Here is an 18,931-nt window from a genome sequence, read left to right on the forward strand (position 1 = left end):
TAGTACAGGTGTTTTCTCGTTCTCATTTCATTCTGCACTGTAACTGTTGCACAGCAATTTCCCTTGGGATAATAAACTTTGATCTTATCTATTTTGGATACCTTTAGTAATTCCTCAATGCATAACTAAATCTTTTAAAGAACGACTGTAACCCCATTAACACATAGTAACACAAGTTTGCAACTCCGCCAAGCTTACTTGCCCTTCAAGCTCACTTGTTTGGGTGGAAATATCTCGACATCGATGTGACATGCACATTCAGCAATTGGATTAGAGTGAAGATGAACTCACTTGCCTCTTGCCTCCTCTGCTCATAAGACATTGTGGCGCCAGTCAGGTGCTTCTTTTCTTTCAGGCCAGTAGGTGGAACCTTTTTTGCCATGCTCTCTTACCTGCTGATGCTAAGTTGGCTCATGGGAGAGATCACGTGGGTGACAGTCAACACAAGTTGGTACATCAGAGGTTCTTCAAATTTTGCTGCTAACTTTTGCAAACAATGTGTTATCTGTGCCACACACAATGCTGCTGGGGCTAAAACTCCCTCGCTGCAAGGTCAACCTCCACCAGAAGGCCCAGGGCAATATTGGATGATGGACTTCATAGAACTCTCGTCCTGTGAAGGCAAGCATTACTGTTAAGATCTAGTGGACATGTTCAGTAGGTGGATGGAGGTATTTCCGACCTCACAACAAGGTGCAGGCACACTTACCAAAATACCATTATGGGAAATCATTCCCAGATGGGGACTCCCAAGTATACTAAAATCCGAATTAAGTAAATGCTGCGACCAAACAGAACAAACATGGGTTAAAGCATTGCCTCACATCCTGTATCACATGCACACTCATCCTCAAGCCAAACCAGGTCTCACCCGGTTTGAGATAGTTTATGGCAATGTGCCACACACCCAGTGGAGTGGACTCAGACCAACGAGTCCACTTCCAACTGTATCTCCCCAGCATGACTTCAAACCTGGTAGTTGTTAAGGTTTTCTACAGAAAACATTGGCATCAACTGAGGTTCCAAGGTCCATTCCAGGTGCTGTTGCTCACACATGCAGCACTCAAGGTTGAAGGTTGAACCACGTGGGTGCTCGTCGGCCACTGTAAGTGCATCACACTGCCCGCTGAGGACTCCCCTGCTCCAGCGACAAAGGTGAGGGGTGGAACAGCACCCTTCCCCAACAGTGGTCTGCCACGACTCCAACAAGGGGTGTACAGAGAGGGTTTCTGTGTCACCAACAAGGAACACAGAAGTCCTTGGTCAACACCTAACCGCACTATTTCTTTTCTACTTCTCACAGCTGTCATTATTGTGATTCCCTTCCATGCTGAAGATTGTGTTGATCTCCAGGGGCTGACAGAGCCTTGAGCAGCTCCTCCCATGCTCGCTATTCTCTAGGGTGGTTGTGCTCACAAAAAAATAATTTTACTTTTCTCCAGTAATATTTCTTGAAGTGTTATTTTGTATATTTGAATAATTTGAACAATTTATTTGCTGCAAATTTGTATATCACTGTTGTATATACTTGGTTGTCATACATGACAAAAAGGGAAGAGTGTAATAGGAAAATTTCAGAATCTGTTCGGAAACAGTCGGAATAAAATTTCTGTGCTAATTTAAGAAGAAAGAAGAAACTTTATTTTGTTAAATCATATGCAAACACGTCATCTGAAATTTGCCTTGCGTATCCCCAACACAGACTCTGGGGAAGAAGTAGAGTTAGTGAAATGCAGTGGTAATGCAATGACATGGATATGCAGATAGAGAACGGAGGAGTACAGAGGATAAATAGGATAAATCAGTGCCTATTGAGGGCAGGAGGTTATGAATTTAATTTAAAATTGTTAAAATTTTATCGTTACTATTGATATCTTTGGGATTACATGGGGTCAATAGAGTTATGGCTCTTTGTCACCCTGGACAAAGTGCTGAAAAGAAACCGTGGGGTGTTTTTCGTCCATCCATCCAGCCATCCTCTTCCACTTATCCGGGGTTGGGTCACTGGGGCAACAGGCTAAGCAGGGCATACCAGGTGTCCCTCTACCCAGCAACGCTTTCCACGGTTTGCCAGCAGAGCACTATGGCCTGAGACTGGGAGGTGCTGACTCTCATCCCTGCCGCTTCACACTCAGCTGCAAACTTCCCCAGTGCGTGCAGAATCACGTCATCTGCAAAAAGCAGAGAGCAATTCTGAGGCTCACAAAATGGACACTCTCTTCCCCACGGCTCCGCCTTGAGATCCTGTCAATCAATCAGTATCACAAACAGGATGGGTGACAAGGGGCAGCCCTGGCGTAGTCCGACACCCACCAGAAACATGCCTGATTTTGTGCCGAGAATATGTACCCAGCTCCTACAAAACAGTAGACTGTGGACTGGATGGTCAAACTCCCATGACCGCAGAGACTCCGCTAGGGTAAAGAGCTGGTCCACTGTTCCACGGCCAGGACGGCACCTGTAAACTTTTTCTTGCGTTAGTGACTGCCCAAGCTGCAGCCCTTCTGGCCCCGTGGTACCTGTTTACTGCTCCAGGTAACCGAAAGACCTCCTTCTTGAGGAGCGGCAGTAGCTCAGTCCATAAAGGACTCGGGAACTGGAGGGTCGCCGGTTGGAGTCTTGTATGGACCAAGTTTGGACTGGCAGCTGGATGCTGGCAGCTCTCCATGTTTGATTCGTGGTGATCGATTTGGTTAATGAACTTGACTTTCTGTAGACCGAACAAATGTTTTAAATTCACTGTGATGCTCACAAAAAGGCTAATCTCAGAAATTAGACCTCAGCTTTACTGTTCGTAATGCTGCTTTGATGTGCTCACTTATCACAGTAGGCATCTCTGTATCTTATATTTAATAAACAATAATATTCTTTCTTACTCTCATTAAAAAATAGTTCAAACTAAGAACAAGAGAAATTACCAAGTAAAGGAATAGGCAATCTCAGTCAACATTCTGTCCCAACCGTCCAGCAGCCCTGAGCGTTTCTTTCTTGAGTGTTTGAGTGGTCCTTCCAGTTATTCTTGCCCTTGCAGAATCCTGATGAGGCAAAAAAACTACAGAAGTTCAAATACTCGCATAGATAGAAACACATAGTGTAAATGGGCTCATCAGCACCAAATAGGCTACCGTTAGTTAGATATTATTTATCAAATTTGATTGATTGAATTTATTTAGTAATTAGGACTGTGAACACATCAAATACTTATTGTCATCTATTTTTACTCACCAATGATTGGCACAACAGTGCAGTGGGAGCATTGAATTGCGTATTGCTCACCATCAGATGTTTAACTCTCTGCTCTCGCTCTGTGCCAGTGTACAAAGTGTAGTGTAGTGTAGTGTGTCACAGTCACACAACCCTGCATCCATACAAGCCCGTCCTGGCCCACCTGGGATGTAAAATAAAATGGAAAAAATAAAAAGGAACTATTCGGTGTTCAGGTTTTCAATCACCGGTCTGGATCTTTCGGCCAATCTGGATTTGGTGAAATATACCCTGTGTACGACCTTAAACTGGATGAGAGCGAGACGAGCACAGGGCGAAACTGTATGTAGATTGCCTATGACTTTGTCCCACCAGTCTACGTCTAGATGGAGTTCAAGCTCAGTCTCCCAGGCAGCCACTGTGTTAGATAGGTCCTCAAGGTCCAGAATGCGGCAATAGATCTCAGAGATGGTCCTTTCAGCCCAATTTAACCTCAAGTGGGCTGGACCAGTAAAATCATAGCATCATATCTTATAGTTGGATGTTAGTGGACAACTCCAAGTTTTCCCTTTGTTATAGTGCAAAGAAGTACAAGTACATATTGAAAATGTTTTCATTTAATGAACCATCTTTTTAAACAACATATGATGAACAACCTGAAATTTCTTAAGAAAAACAAGTGTAATTTCAACAATAAACAATAATAACAATACACTATATATCAAACAACTTGTCAAGATCTAGAAATCATTTCAAATTAACATACTTTAACACATCTACTGTATGTACACAATGTGTCAAAATGTGAACTGAATTGACTGGCCGTGGATAAATCCAAAACAAGTCTTGGAGGAGCATATACATCTGCTTTCACTGCCAACAATACAGGAGAAACATAATACTAATGTGCTTGCTATATAGAGAGAAATTACAGAGAAAAAATAATAGCAAACAACAATCAATGTAATGTTCAAAGACATTTCCAGAACTAACACCCAGCATTTACTGAAAAGTACCAAGCTGGAGATGAACGTCAAAGAGCGATTACAATACTACTGTGGATGGCAAATATAATTTCAAGAAGATCGTAAGGCGCAGAAAGCCATTGTTGGCCTGTGTTAGGACAACAACATCACACTCTCAATCACCAGGGAACCAGATAGGGATGCCCCCCTTCTCTGCTCCTGTTTGCATTATCTATAGAACCAGTAGCGATTAACATGCGGACAGATGACAAGGTCAGGGGAATTCAACAGCAAGCCAAGAACATAAAGTGGCATTAATTCAATTCAATTCAACTTTATTTATATAGTGCAAAATCACAACAAACGTTATCTCAGGGCACTTTACTACATACAGAGCATTTTCAAAAGCCTGACATTCCTCCATGAGTAAGCACTTGGCAACAGTGGCAAGGAAAAACTATAACATTACACTGATCACATCAAGATCGGAAAAACTACATAGTAATTAGTACACATGATGTAGGCGACTTCCTGCCACGTGACATCAACTGTTTCCTGTAATGTGATTTAGGCTTTGTCCTGTGACGTGACCCAGGCTGCTTTCTGTGACATGATATAGGCTAGTCACAATTTCCGTTTTTTTTTCAGTTTTACACTCTATATGTATAGTGTTTTTAACAGTTTTGGGGAGGCTTATCAAAACAAGGTACGCCTTACAATTTCTTATGACTCTCATATACTTAAAATAGCCTAATGGAATTGTTGAAGTTTCAAGCACCATTCGGCTTGGGAACCGGAGGGTTGCTGGCTCGAGTCCCCGTATGTACCAAGCGTGGACTGGCAGCTGGAGAATTGCCAGTTTGCCTCCGGGGCACTGCTGAGGTGCCCTTGAGCCAGACATGGGCACTGCCCTGCCTGGCTCCCCTGTGCACCTCTCTGTAATGCATGTGTGTTTGTGTAAGAGGGAGGCGCACATTTTGAATTTGTGTGATGACTGCACAACTGCATTGTGTGATACTTGCATGTGATTTGGGAACTGATATTCTCAGGTGTGGGATTATTAAAGGTTGTTCTACTTCTTCATCTTAAATTCTATGTGACTCAAACATGTCCATGAGGAGAAAAGACACTTTGGGCTTGTACTAGAAAGGTATATGTCTTTCTCCCTCTCACCGTGGAGACATGCAAGCCCCCACAAAAGGGGGCATGTCTGCAAAGACAAGCCAACAGGAATAAGATGGAACTGTCACTTGCAGCATATGTATTTAACATCAGAGGAGTTTGTGTGCATGTGGTGTCCTATTTTTGTGCTTCAATGTAAAGTGTATTCAATTCAACTTTATTAAAAAAGCACCAAATCACAACAAATGTTATCTCAAGGCACTTTACAAACAGAGCATTCAAAGAAGGCCAACATTCCCCCACGAGCAAGCACTTGGCAACAGTGGCAAGGAAAAACTCCCCTTTAACGGGAGGAAACCCCAGGCAGAACCGGGCTCTAGGTCGGCGGCTATCTACCTTGACCGGTTGGGTATAGAGAGAGGGTGAGACAGAGACAGAGAGAGACGGAGAGGCACAGCAACAATAATGACAGTACAAGTGTAAATATGACTATAAATATACTAATAGCTGGACAGGGTCTTCATCTCTACAGGACAGGCTTCCACAGCAACCTGTGAGATGAGAGAACACAGAAAACTCCGGGGAAGAAGTTGAGTTAGTGAAATGCAGTGGTAATGCAATGACATGGATATGGACAAATAGAGAGGGGTAGAAGACAGAGGAGCTCAGTATCATGGGAAGTCCCCCAGCATATAAGCCTTTGGTACAGTACATGATTCTCTGAGCATGGGTCCAGTGTAGAAAAAGGTTTGGATTACAATCAATGTTGATTCAGGCACCATGTCATTCTAACCATATGTTTCTCTGTGAACCATTCTGCTTGCATGGTGGAGAAGTATAATGGTATGTTTAGTTTTAAGGCTCTGTATATAGATAACATAACAGCTTACTCATAAATGCGATTTCCCACAGACCTATTTCTTCTGCATATCTACAAATATGACATTTCATGTTTAACAGATATCCCTAATTCCCAAACTTGCCAGAAGAAACAACTCTGGTTAGCACTCTTAGCATAAATGTGATATATAATATGATGTCAACCTTATCCCCCACTGGCAAGATGATTTGGTATTAGGATAACTGTAATTAGAAATCCATACTTCAAAGAGTACATTCCTCCTCTATTAGTGCTAGGCATGCACTCCTGTAGTTAAAGGTCTTACACCGTCTGCTTTCACTGAGGTATAAAAATAAAAAAATAAATCCAGATTTGAGTCCAACAGTAGTGCTTCAAATGTGTCACATATGGAAAAGGCTAATATTTAGATGGCCCCCAAATATGACCTTAGGTTTGACTTTAGGGTTCCATAAATGGGTTTAGGGTTGTGAACACCGGCGTGCCACAAGGTTGCGTGCTGAGCCCTCTCCTCACCCATGACTGCGCTCCTATCTATGGTTCCAATTCCATAATTAAGTTTGCAGATGACACCACGGTGATAGGCCTGATCAGAGGTGACGATGAGACGGCCTACAGGGAGGAAGTACGGCACCTGACCACGTGGTGTGCTGACAACAACCTGGCACTCAACACCAAGAAAACCAAGGAGATCATCGTGGACTTCAGGCGGGCTGGGAGCCATGCACACACCCCCATCTCCATCAACGGAGCTGCAGTGGAGCGTGTGCCCAGCTTCAAGTTCCTTGGCATCCACATCTCCGATGATCTCACCTGGTCCATCAACTCCTCCACCCTGGTTAAAAAGGTACAACAACGCCTCTACTTTCTTCGGAGCGAAAAGCTCACCTTTGTCCCAGGATCCTGGTGAACTTCTACCACTGTACCATAGAGAACATTCTCACAAACTGTATCACAGTATGGTATGGTAACTGCTCCGCATCAGACCGGAAAGTACTCCAGCGGGTGGTGAAAACCGCCCAAAGGATCACCGGTACACAACTGGACAGCATTGCATCTACCGTCGACGCTGTCTGGGCAAAACCAGGAACATTATAAAAGACTCATCCCACCCCAACAATAAACTTTTCACCCTCCTCCCATCCGGCAGGCGTTACAGAAGCCTCCGCTCTCGCACCAGCAGGCTCAGGAAGAGTTTCTTCCATGAGGCGGTGACCTTGTTGAACTCTACTCCATTCCCCCACTCAACTCCATCCTTCCTCTAGCATCATCTTGCACTCCACTGCCATTTGCACAACTTTCTGTTTGCACTGATCATTTCCATTCCACTTCCGTTTTGCACTAAGACTCCTTGCACTATTTATTAACATATTTACTAATTTATAATTATAGTTAGTATATATAGTATATGTAGTGTATATAGTTTATTCTGTATATATTCTGTATTCTGTATTTATTCTGTATATATTCTGTATTCTGAATTTATTCTGTATATATAATAGTACACTTTTACACTTCTGGTTGGATGCTACTGCATTTCATTGGCTTGTACCTGTACTTGCTCACTGACAATAAAGTTGAATCTAATCTAATCTAATCTAAAAAAATATGACTTCTGCGTGGTTGACTGGTTGGAAAATTGTGTTCTGTTTTTTTGCATAGTCGTACAACTTCTGAAGATATTCTATGGGGGTGCCTGTTACACAGGATAGATGAATGCACTCAGGTTTCACTGCTATTAAAATCAATTTTATTTGAATTGAGCATGGGAGACAGTGTGACAGAAGGAGAGAGACAGAGGAGGCAATGAGACAAAGACGGTGAGAAAAAGACTCAGCAACAGGCATATGTGAATGACTACACAAGACCCTTTGCAAGGCCTGTGCTTCTCGGTGTGCAAATTTATGGCGTGCTGACTTAGTTACAACATAGATCCTCTGAAATTTGTTTTGTTTCAATTCAATCCTACTTTGAGATTGGTTTCTTAAATTTCAAATGCCCTATCTTGCAATATTAAACAAGTAAGTGAAAGAAGATTCCTGTATTTATGTCCAAAAAGGCCTTAAAATTTAAATTGAATCATTTATTCCATGAACCAAGTCTTACCTATGTACAAAATTTCATCAAAATCCATGTCACTATTTGAAAAATTATGTAACTGGAAACATAACCTTGATGGAGCTAACTGAGCAGACTAGAAGTCCCTGGTGACCCTATCTGCATTTTAAATGAATGAATGAATGGTTGATAAACTGCTCAACGTCGATATCTGTATATATCTTTTCTTAATCATTGTTCTGCGTGTACTTTTGTGTTGATTAAAATAAGCCTTTATCACACTAAAGCACAAAACAGTGGCGTATCCAAACCTTGTTATTTTATTATCTTAAAAAGTAGCACATTCCCCATGGGGTATATCACATACACTACAACAACAGTAACACCAGTACTACATATCAGAGGGACTTTCAGATATTATAGACATTTAAAAAAAATCCCTCTGTTTATTGTTAAATTATTTGACAAGGCATGACAGATAAACATCATTTACAAGTATGACATACTGTCACCATTAGAAACAATGTTATTGTTGAACCTCCATTTTTATAAATCACCACCAATGTTTAGGGAAGACATTTGTGACTGGAGGGGAGGAGGGGTGTACAGAGGGCCACTGGGCCAGACAGACTGTATTAGGGGGCAGTGTAAACATCAGACATGAAAGATGGAACCCATGACCTCCAGGAGGCCGGGCACCATAGGCCTATATTACTCATAAAACAGGGAGAAGATGGAGCCTGTTGTAGCTGAAGAATGCGAGTCTGAACTGTTCCCAAACTGCGAGACCATAGAGACCAAAAATCTACTATAGTAACCTCACTCAGTACGTATACATGCACTCAAGAGTATTTGTCCTTACTGTGATCAAAGGCAAAAATGTGATTAAGCCGTATACATGTACGGAATCAATAATATCCCACTGTTCTGAATATATATGATATGCCATGGATTTGCCATTTCAATCACAAAATGGTGTTTGAAAAAAAATACATTTATTGCCATAAACATAATATTTATAATCCCTTTGACCGTGCATGTAAACATACTGTTGACTGTTGTGGTACAACAGGGACTGAAACAACTGCGGTAGCAAAACTGAGTTAAACCAAGAGCAGTGATACATAAGGGACTCAAACAAGTGTACCTATAGACTGGGGATTAGCACCATCTGGTATTGGTATAACAGAGAAGAAAATGAACTGTTACAGAATAAGGAGTAAGACCTGTTTAGATACAGTATGGAGAATGTTAATGTTATGGTAGATTATCGGTAACCCAAGTACACAGGTAGATTTAGACTCAAAACTTGATAAGTGGAATAGGGATAACAACCCCCCTCTCTCAATGAAGAAGGAATTAAAGCCCTATTACAGTGGAGTTTGCAGTGCATTATGATCCTGCTGTAAGGCTATAACAGACACTAGATCTCTGTTAAAGTTACAGGGAATGATCCATACCCAGAAAGAGTGGTAGAGCAGGACCTAAAACCTAATCCTATATGCAGCACCATGCCTGTAAAACAACTCCTAAAAACAGACAGAGCATGTGCCAGCACACCATCACAGTAGTAAATTAATTACTGATAAATGAATCTATTGACAGGTATTTTATAAGAACATTCCTGACAAAAATAAGCAAAGATCCTGGGATGGCAGAGACAAGAATCTTAAATATTGATAAATTATACATCCCAAAATAGTTGTAGAATCTGGATTAGACACTGTCTAAACACACTACAGCGTAAAACCAGAGTTACAGGTTACCTTACCTTTATATTTAGGGTGTAACATGAGAGATTGCTTAATTTTGGCAATCAAATGAGTTTCCAGTGTTTCAGTTGCTATGACAGCAAATTTTCAGTTAAATGTGCCCCAAACCAAAGACCCTAAGTAGAACAGAGATAACAATCCTTTAATGTTGGCAGAATAGACCCCAGAGCCTAAGAATGATAGTAGAACATCAACATATGTCGCCCTCTAGTGGTATACGTATATAAACCTGCATCCTGGTTTAGTTGGATATGAATAGGGAAATGAGTTTTAGAATTATAGAACTTCAGACAAGGTCTCATAATTCCATCAGCTCTGAATTAAAGGGGTCAACAACATGGACATATTTCCATGTAATATTTTTTCATTTGGGGGCCTAGTTTTAAACATTAAGCAGTGCTTCAATACACAACAAACATAAGGATATAAAGTATTTCTAGTCCCCCTTGCTGCAGGATTGATGTGTAGACTGATTAAAACCAAGAAGTTTCCAATGCATAGAATGGTATTATTTGAGTTTTCATGTCTGTATGTGTACAGAAGTGTATCAAATAATAACATTCGGATGACAAACAGCTCCCTGAGCCTATTGCATCATGTCGCACTGTAAGGACTGTCGAATTCATGGGAAAAGATGGGAAAAGATTCGTCCCGCCTGTTCCGGTGAATGAAATCAACACTTCAAACAAACGTCAATTTAAAATGTTGGCTGCAGGTCACATTTCCAAAGGATCATCACCCCAGGTATGCAGCAAAAACTTGTTGTACAAATTAAGAGCAGCTACTGTTTACAATACTGTATTCCAACCATATCATTACTCTTTTTATTTAGATAGTTACTATGGCCATTACTGACATACATACATTTTAGGACCAGGAGTGAGACTACCACAGAAATTGTAGTATAGGAGAAGAAAAACTACATGGTTCAAGATAACTGGAAACCAATGAAAGCAATGGAAAAGTTATTTCAAAACTAAAGAATATTGGAAAAACTTAAATAAATCATGCAGAAAATGTAATCACATCCCTTGCTTTTGAAAACACACACTGAATTGGTGTGCGATTGCTTAGTGTCTCTCTTCTCTACAAGAAACCAAGAAACCTTCTCATGTTTCACTGAAATTCCTTAGCATAAAGAACCAACTTCAAGTGTCCAAATTCTGCACTTGTGCATCCTCAGGATATTTAAAAGCGAATCAACATGTAATAGAGTCTACTCTCTAATTTGAAGACTCCACTGCTTATCTACAAATAATAGTGGTGGAAACACCCTACGATATACCAGTAGTGGATCTTGTCATTGTTTAATCATGATGGATATCATGGCATCTGACTGATAAAACAGCAGGTAAAAATAATAAGAAACTGAAATGACAAAACGGGCCCTGTTTCAGAGTTTGGCAAAGCTGACCAGCTATCTGCTTGTGGTCTGTCATTATTACCTGTTTTATGTGGTAATAGATTAATCGTGCAGTTTTTGAGGCAATGCAGTTGCCATGGTGACCGTCACTTGTGAATGAATGTATAGGAGAGGAAATGTTCAGAACTAGTGAACAGGATCTGGAACTGTGAATGGATCTCAAACACCAGTAGCAGCAGCCTTAATAAACTGCTATTTTTTTAGTGTAATCCCAACAAATACCACATGAGGATGACACTGAGTATGAGCAGCTGGAAAGAGAGTGGCAATAACATGACCTGAGATTACAGTTTACGTGATCATAACACATACATACAAACATACACACAAGAAAATGTGTTTATTTCTTTTTACTATCTGTACTGTAAGTGTAATTAATTGATTTCTGCATGAATGACTCAAATGTGGTGTGATCTCTATCCAGGTCAAAGTACAGACAAACATATTCTGCCTTATCCAATGACAATCCAACATATTTATCTTTTATGTAATCATTGGCAACAGGTCACATCATCTCAATTGGATGTGGTCTCCGACTTGGTCATTTTACTTTTCATAAACCATTCTGTTGTTGACTTGTGTGTTTTGATATCGGTCTGTAACATTTCTTTTTACTAAATGGATTAAATGAATGCAAGTTCTCCAGGTCGTCATGCAATTGAAGCTGCTCCAAGCTATGATGCTTCCTCCACCCATTCACAGCTGGGAATAGAATTTGATGTTGTGTTCCTCACACCTCTAATCTCAATCTCAACCACAGATGTTCCCTTACTTTTTAACCATGACTATAACTGTTTCACTAGTGTATTCAGACCATGTTTGTCAATTATTGATTATTAGTTAAACAGAACTGAACCATATTCTCCTAACACACAAACAAACAAACAACAGCAGCGTGTAAACTAGAGGCTGTAGAATGACATGGTCAGAGTCTGCCCAGTGGCCTTTTGTGTATGTCAATGTGCCCTGATGTGTGTGAGTGTTTCCTGGTGATCTAACGGTGTGTATCTGTGTATGTTTTGTGTTCACATGTATTTGTGTGTTAACTTGCAGACTCACTTGTCTGCTTAATTTTGTAACAGTCTGAGGGGACTTTTATTGTCTTGTCCATGTCCATTTTGTCTGAGAGCCTTGCCCAGCCCTTAGTTCTGCCCCTAGACGCTGGTGATTGACGCAAGGCATGAGTTGGGCTTCTGGAGTTTTTCCCGTTGGGTGCCAGCAGGTTCTGGTATGGTGCGGAAGGAGAAGGGGGGTCCATTTCCACCAGTGACGCCAAGGTGGCCAGGGCTCAGAGCGAGATTCTGTCGACGGTTACTCTCCACTATCGATGAGGTGTTGGATGCTAAGCTCTCTCTTGTTCTGCAGAGAAAGAAAGACACATGAAGAAGAATACTACAACAGCAAAAGTAAATAAAGTAGCTGCTAAAACTTGCTGCAACTAGTAAAGAAACAGGACAACATGCTCTTCGTGACAGAAAATAATCTTTTCCTATCTTCTTGTTATACACTTCATGACCAGTTGAGGTGAGTACCGCATAGAGATTGGTGGGGTGTGGACTTTTCAATCCCGCTCGTACAAGAATCTGTCACATGCCCACAACATGAAAATAATGCTAATAATAAAATGGTAATAAATGTAATAGCAGGAGAAATTATAAAATGTGTATTTCACTCCCCTAGCCATGCACACCCATGAACATACCATTGGAAAACAACGCCCCCAAAAGTATCTTATGTGCACCAGAAATTTACTTGAAATGTACATAAAGATAATATGTCCTTTGATGCTCCCATTAGAGAAAGTGCGGTAATATTCTTAATATGTAAAATAATCATAAAACAGTTTCTTAGCTGTATGTCCCCCCTAAAAAGAACAGTGTATAAGAACCAACAGTAAATTACAGAAAATAAAATATGAGTAATTATTATTTTGCTTGCGCCTGTTACCATTTTGGCATGGTGTGCACAGCAGCAGCGAATGAATTCCGGAATTCCAATTATTTTATTATTATTAATTATTATTTTGAAAGCCTGTGATCATATAAATATGGAATCACCTTTTACCTACCCCTTTCCAATTGACCTTACTGAATTATCCTAAATGATTTCCTCATCTAAATCATCACCGTTTCCTAGACCAGTGGTTCCCAACCTTTTTCTTAAGGGACCCCATGTATACACACTGACCACGACCACTGCCCTGACCCGCATACAATTACAAAAATTCTTTTGAAATATCTTAATGTGTATTTCATTATATTCAGTGCATAAACACAATAACAGCACAGAAGAAGAAGTGTAAGTTTGTGTAAAACTATCTATTTGTATAAACTTCTTCACAGATACTTTCCTGTGAGTATTGCAATGTATCAAATGATTTTTCCTTATATTTGTAGACACGCAATTCTGTCTGTATTATGATTTTCTTTTTTCACTATCATACATACAGTACGTTTTCATAGTCCAAGCAGCCTGGCTTTCAATGAGATAGCCTGTGTTTCTTGGGCTAGTGATGGGATGTCAGGTGGGATTTTGGTGATGGCCAAAGGCAAAAGTCATTGTATACATCAAGCTTGCCTTTGCTTTGATGGTGACCAGAGCGCTGAAAGCAGTCTCTGACAGGTATGTTGTGGCGGATGGCAAGATGAATCTGGTGGTTGTGTGAAGTGCAAGTCTTGGTGCGACGCCTGGTTTGCAGGGTTTCATACTTTCTTTCGCCAATTTCTCACCGCACATGACACAGTCACTTCTAATTGTCACTTTTTTGTGCATACTGAGCACCAGATAGTATGATGTACATGGGAAATTTCCTGGTTCCTTTACAATTTCCATTACAAATGCTTAAAAGCCCAGTTGATTTTCCTCAAAAAAGGGAAAATCATGTATGATTCTGCCTCTGGAACTACAGTACAGTGTTATATTTTAATAGATATATCTATCAAAAATAGAACTATAATGTGAAGATGAAAGATAGCATCTTAAGATGTAATAATGCAGCATCATTCAGCCATTGTGAGACAGGGAGAGGGGATTTCCACAATAAGAGTAGATGATGTGAAGTTCATTATTTCTGCATAGTGATTAGACAGCATCAGTTGTCTGGGGTCCCAAAGAAAGCTATAAATGGAAAGTGGTGGAATGTATTCCCAAAGTCATCAGACCATTAATTATGTTACCTAGGGCAGAAGAAAAACATATGACTCAGATGACATTGTGAGTTCAAACATCTACAAGAATGCAGGGAGGGAGGCAGTGGCTCAGTGGGTAGAGCTTCCGCTTGGGAACCGGAGGGTTGCCGGTTCGAGCCCTTGCCGAGGTGCCCCTGAGCAAGGCACCGAACCCTCAATTGCTCCCCCCTCTGCGAAGGGTGGTAATGACTGTAATGTAAGTCGCTTTGGATAAAAGCGTCTGCCAAATGATCGTAATGTAATGTAATGCATCCAGCAATAGATGGGTATTATTAAGTTAGCATATTACTAAGTAGTCTACTAGTGAATTCAACATTATCAAAATTAGGTGCATAGACATTTACTATTAAAATATTTTGCATTAATGTGCCTGCAACTGTAAGGAATCTACAATTTAAATCAGCAATAACATCAGATGCAATTATTTTATTGATTAAAAAAGAAACCCCTCTAGATTTAGAATTAACAGCTGATTGGCTGATCCAAGAAGGCTGAAGCCTATAATGATCTTTGAGTATAAGGTGAGTAGAGTAAAGGACAGCAAACCTTGGATCTTTAATAGGACTTGCCATACAATGAATGTTCCAACTTAGGAAGCAAATGTGTGTACCACAACTGGTAATGCTGGAATTCAAATTAGCAGTTTCTATTAACACTTTTATGCGTAACTTAAGAAAAATAATTCATCCAACGAATCCCACTAGAGGCATGAGGGCCAGTAATTTCTGCTTCAATTTACTCCTTTTGTAGAGGTTTGTAGTAAAAAGAGAATTGAAATGCGCTAAAAGATAACAATTTTAATTGGATGCTGCAGCAGAATCTAAAAACACCTCTTCCGCCTAAAGGTTGATCCATGTTTATTCTTCATTTTGCTTCATCTTGCTCATTCACATTATTACCTACAACTGTGTGCACATCTCCATCATGGCAACCAGAGACTGGCACACAAGAGAAATAACTTTTACATTACTAATGAGGATTTTAATGTTTGCTGATCACCTGATCAGACTCTCTGATCAAGCCATAACTGGTTGCTATCAGTTCCAAGAGATCATCTTTCTTTAACAAAGTCATAGCCCGTCTGACACACTACCTCAATCAAAAACCAACATAATCTACCTTAATGGCAGTACTCACCTTGGTGAATTGAATCCACTGTCGACAGTAACAGAGCTGGAATCCATACTGTCCAGCCTGGCAGAGTGAGCTGACTGCTGATTCTGACTGGGCTCTGGAAGGCTATCTTTAGCACCAGAGAAAGTGAGGGTCCTCTCAAACCTCCTCTGCAAATCTCGCTCTTTCTCTCTTTCCAACAGCCACTGCATGGTCCCTACGCCACCTCCTGCCATTGTAACACCAGCTCCTCCGGATTTCTCATCTGCTCGACTTTTAGTACCCCCCTCTTCAAGTTCATCGTCATCTGAAACATTATAGTAGTCAAACGAGGTCTCTGCATTACTGGTAGTGGGATCGATTCCCTTTGGGGGAGCAGAGGCTGAGGCCACCAGAGGTTTTGGAGCATCAAAGGCCTCCTGGGAGTCAAGTACATCGCAGGATGAGGACAGTGGGGAGGAGGCAAGGGCTGGAGTTTTTCTAAGGGAACTGTAGCCTGGCAGAGGCAGGCTAGGGGGAGGTTTGAAGAGAGTATCTTTACTGAAGATCTCTTTACGTTTCTCCTGACCAGAGGAGGCACTGTGGGAAGGCCGGCCATTAGTGAGAGGGAGATCTGGGAAAGACAGTGGTATTGGAGGCAGACTGCCACCCTTGGGACACAACTTTGTCATTTCCTCCTTATTTTCTGGGGGATGGGGAGCCTGTCTATCTATTTGCCGGTCAGAGCTGCCCAATTTGAATCCATCATGGCTGTTTTTGCCCAAAGTTCCCAGTGGGTTTGCTGTTGTAAGTATAGCATCAGAAGAACCAGAACACTGGAAGTAATCATCAGGAGGGACAGAAGGTACCAGTGGTTTGGGTGAATAAGCAGGCAGGCTGTCCCTACTCTTACTCTTTTCTAAGGTCCTGCCACTCTCCATCCCGAGTGAATCCCCTGTCAGTTTAGCTGTGGGGGGTGTTGAACGGGAGAAGTGTGAAGAGCTTTGATTGGCTCTCAAGGTTCCATCATCCGTATAGTAACGGCTGCGGTCATCGTAATAATCAGGTGGTCCAATCAAACAACCCCCAAGCGGCCCTTTGGAGTTGTCCATGGATCTGGAACGTTCCTTTGCTTTGTCACTGCGTTCAGTCCTGGACTTTCTCTCTTGTGTGTGAGAGTGGGAACGGTGGACTTTGGAGTGGTGGGCAGAGGGGCCATGGCTTGGCTCAGGAAAAGGCATTTCTGTCCGTCGTTTGGCAAGTTCACCGGACACATCCCACTCGGGCGTGACAGGCAGGTGGGAAGAGTCTAGAATGTTTGGGTTACTGTGTGCTAGGTGAAGGCGGGCTCGCTGCCGCTCCATGGCCAGTGCATGTTCCCTTGGTGACCGAGCCAGTGATGACGAATAGGCTCGGTAATCCCTCTCAGCCAATTCCAGGTAAGAAGCATCACTTGGCTCTCCGCGGGACACCCTGCTCTTGCTGTGTGAGCGACTGGGTTTGGTCTGCGATTGCTTCCTGTGTCGGCCCCCACTCCTCCGACTTCTGGAGCTCTGATTGGCTGAGGATGCTTTACTCCTCTGAGCACGCTCCTCTTCAAGGCGTTTCATGACTGCTGTGTGACGGGCCAGATTCTCCACAGTGAGATCAGGGTTGATTCTCCGGATGATTTCCATTTCTACATGGCGTGGCAGCTGACTGGGTGTCTCTTCATCCCGAAGTGGCCACTCCTCAGGTGGGAATTGTGCTGAGAAGGTTGCAAGCTGCTTGGTCTTGTCCTTCTTAAAGCTCAGACGGAACAGCTTCAGACCAAACTTCCGGCTTCCAGTACCAGTTCCTCCACATGTCTGCTTTTCTATCTCTCCTCCTCCTCCACCTCCCCCCCCACGGTGTTTGGTAAGCGTGTCCGTCTTGAAAGGGAACCCAAGGGTGCTGCGGCTCTTTTCTGTGTTGCCTCCTCCTTGCTGAGGAGGAGTCTGTGGAGAGTGTGGGGATGAGTATGCCTCCCGGTGGTCTTTGGGGGAGCGGCGTTGCAGTGTGGTGTGGTGGCTAGGGGGGTCGTCGCCGCGGTAAGTATTGTTGTATGCGGAATCCACTCCACAGCCCCCACTATGGTTCTGGCTTGACTTTGGGTGTGTTCGATCTCGTAAACCTCCAGAGGTGGATGGAGTGATGGTACCAGAAAGTGGGGAGGTGCACTGTGTCTGCTGATGCTGCTGTTGGTTTTGATGTAGCTGCTGTTGATGTCGGTCCGCAGATCGTTCGTCTAAGTGGTACCACTTGGAGCTGGTTCGGATTAGGCTTGGTGTGATGAAGTAGGTCTGGGGAGTAACAATAAAATATCCATCTGGTGTTGGATAGATTTTTCGCTCACGCACCAGCATGTTCAGTGTGTGATGCAGAACCTCCTCTGTTGGAGTGGGCACACCTGAATGAAATCGGAGAAAAAAAAATTGTTAGACCGGGAATTCCTCCACACAGAGCTGTTCCCTGAGGAAGCTTATTGAAGAGTTTCTTGTAGTAATGATTTTGTGTAAAGTCCAGTATCCAGTAATCCTACTTAACCTAAGCAATCAAATTTACACGCCACTGAAATAATTAAACTATCACTCATTTGCCTTGGAACCATTCAAAGACAACAAGAGGTCCCCAATGTTCTGTTGATTTTGTTGTCCAAATGGGGCTGGGGGAATAGTGATATAAATGATACTTAATATAAACGCAGTGTTATGTCGAGTTGCATCTACACTGATGAAAACCTCAACAGAATTAAAAATAACAGCATGCCCGAGAGCTAGTTAATAGTATCTGCCATGTTGGATCATTTTGGTTGAAGAGTAGAGTTGGGAGATGAGTAAAAAATGAGTGAACGATCAGAGCGACTTTCAAGCAACAGCAGAGAAAATTACAATACTGATAGACATAGACACTCACTCACAGGTGAAGACACTGTCGATAAAAAAGACACAAACAACTTTATTAGTGTGATGATTGGCAATTCAAAGTAGGATTGTTTTAAGAGACGATTTAAAACATCCAGCCGACCGGAAACTCTCGGCGGTGGAGACGGGGGAAACGTGGAGGTCTGCATGCTCAGCTAAGGCTAAATCCACACCAGCCAGCGCTCCCCAGCATTTTCCTCGCCAATGTACGGTCTCTGGCGGATAAGATCGGCGAACTCAAGATCTGGACCCCACACAGAGAAAGTTCATGGACTGCAGTCTCTGCAGTTTTTCACGGACACATGG

At 42.1% G+C, this 18,931-nt stretch overlaps 1 protein-coding gene across 1 annotated transcript in view; it reads right to left on the reverse strand.

Moving 5' to 3' along the window:
- Window positions 1-8,061: 8,061 nt before the first annotated feature.
- The window catches only part of stox2b (storkhead box 2b), a 65,338-nt gene continuing 54,468 nt past the window's right edge, over window positions 8,062-18,931 (reverse strand). The window contains exons 3-4 of the mRNA XM_076149217.1: window positions 15,729-18,111; window positions 8,062-12,762 (exon numbers count right to left, since the gene is read on the reverse strand). Of these exons, the coding sequence (XP_076005332.1) occupies window positions 12,558-12,762; window positions 15,729-18,111 (2,588 nt within the window). The 3' untranslated portion in view covers window positions 8,062-12,557. The remainder of the gene's footprint in view (window positions 12,763-15,728; window positions 18,112-18,931) is intronic.

Source organism: Genypterus blacodes, unplaced genomic scaffold, assembly GCF_046128005.1.
Source record: "Genypterus blacodes isolate CSIRO-AG114 ecotype Tasmania unplaced genomic scaffold, CSIRO-AGI_Gbla_v1 ptg000044l_1, whole genome shotgun sequence".
NCBI lineage: Eukaryota > Metazoa > Chordata > Actinopteri > Ophidiiformes > Ophidiidae > Genypterus > Genypterus blacodes.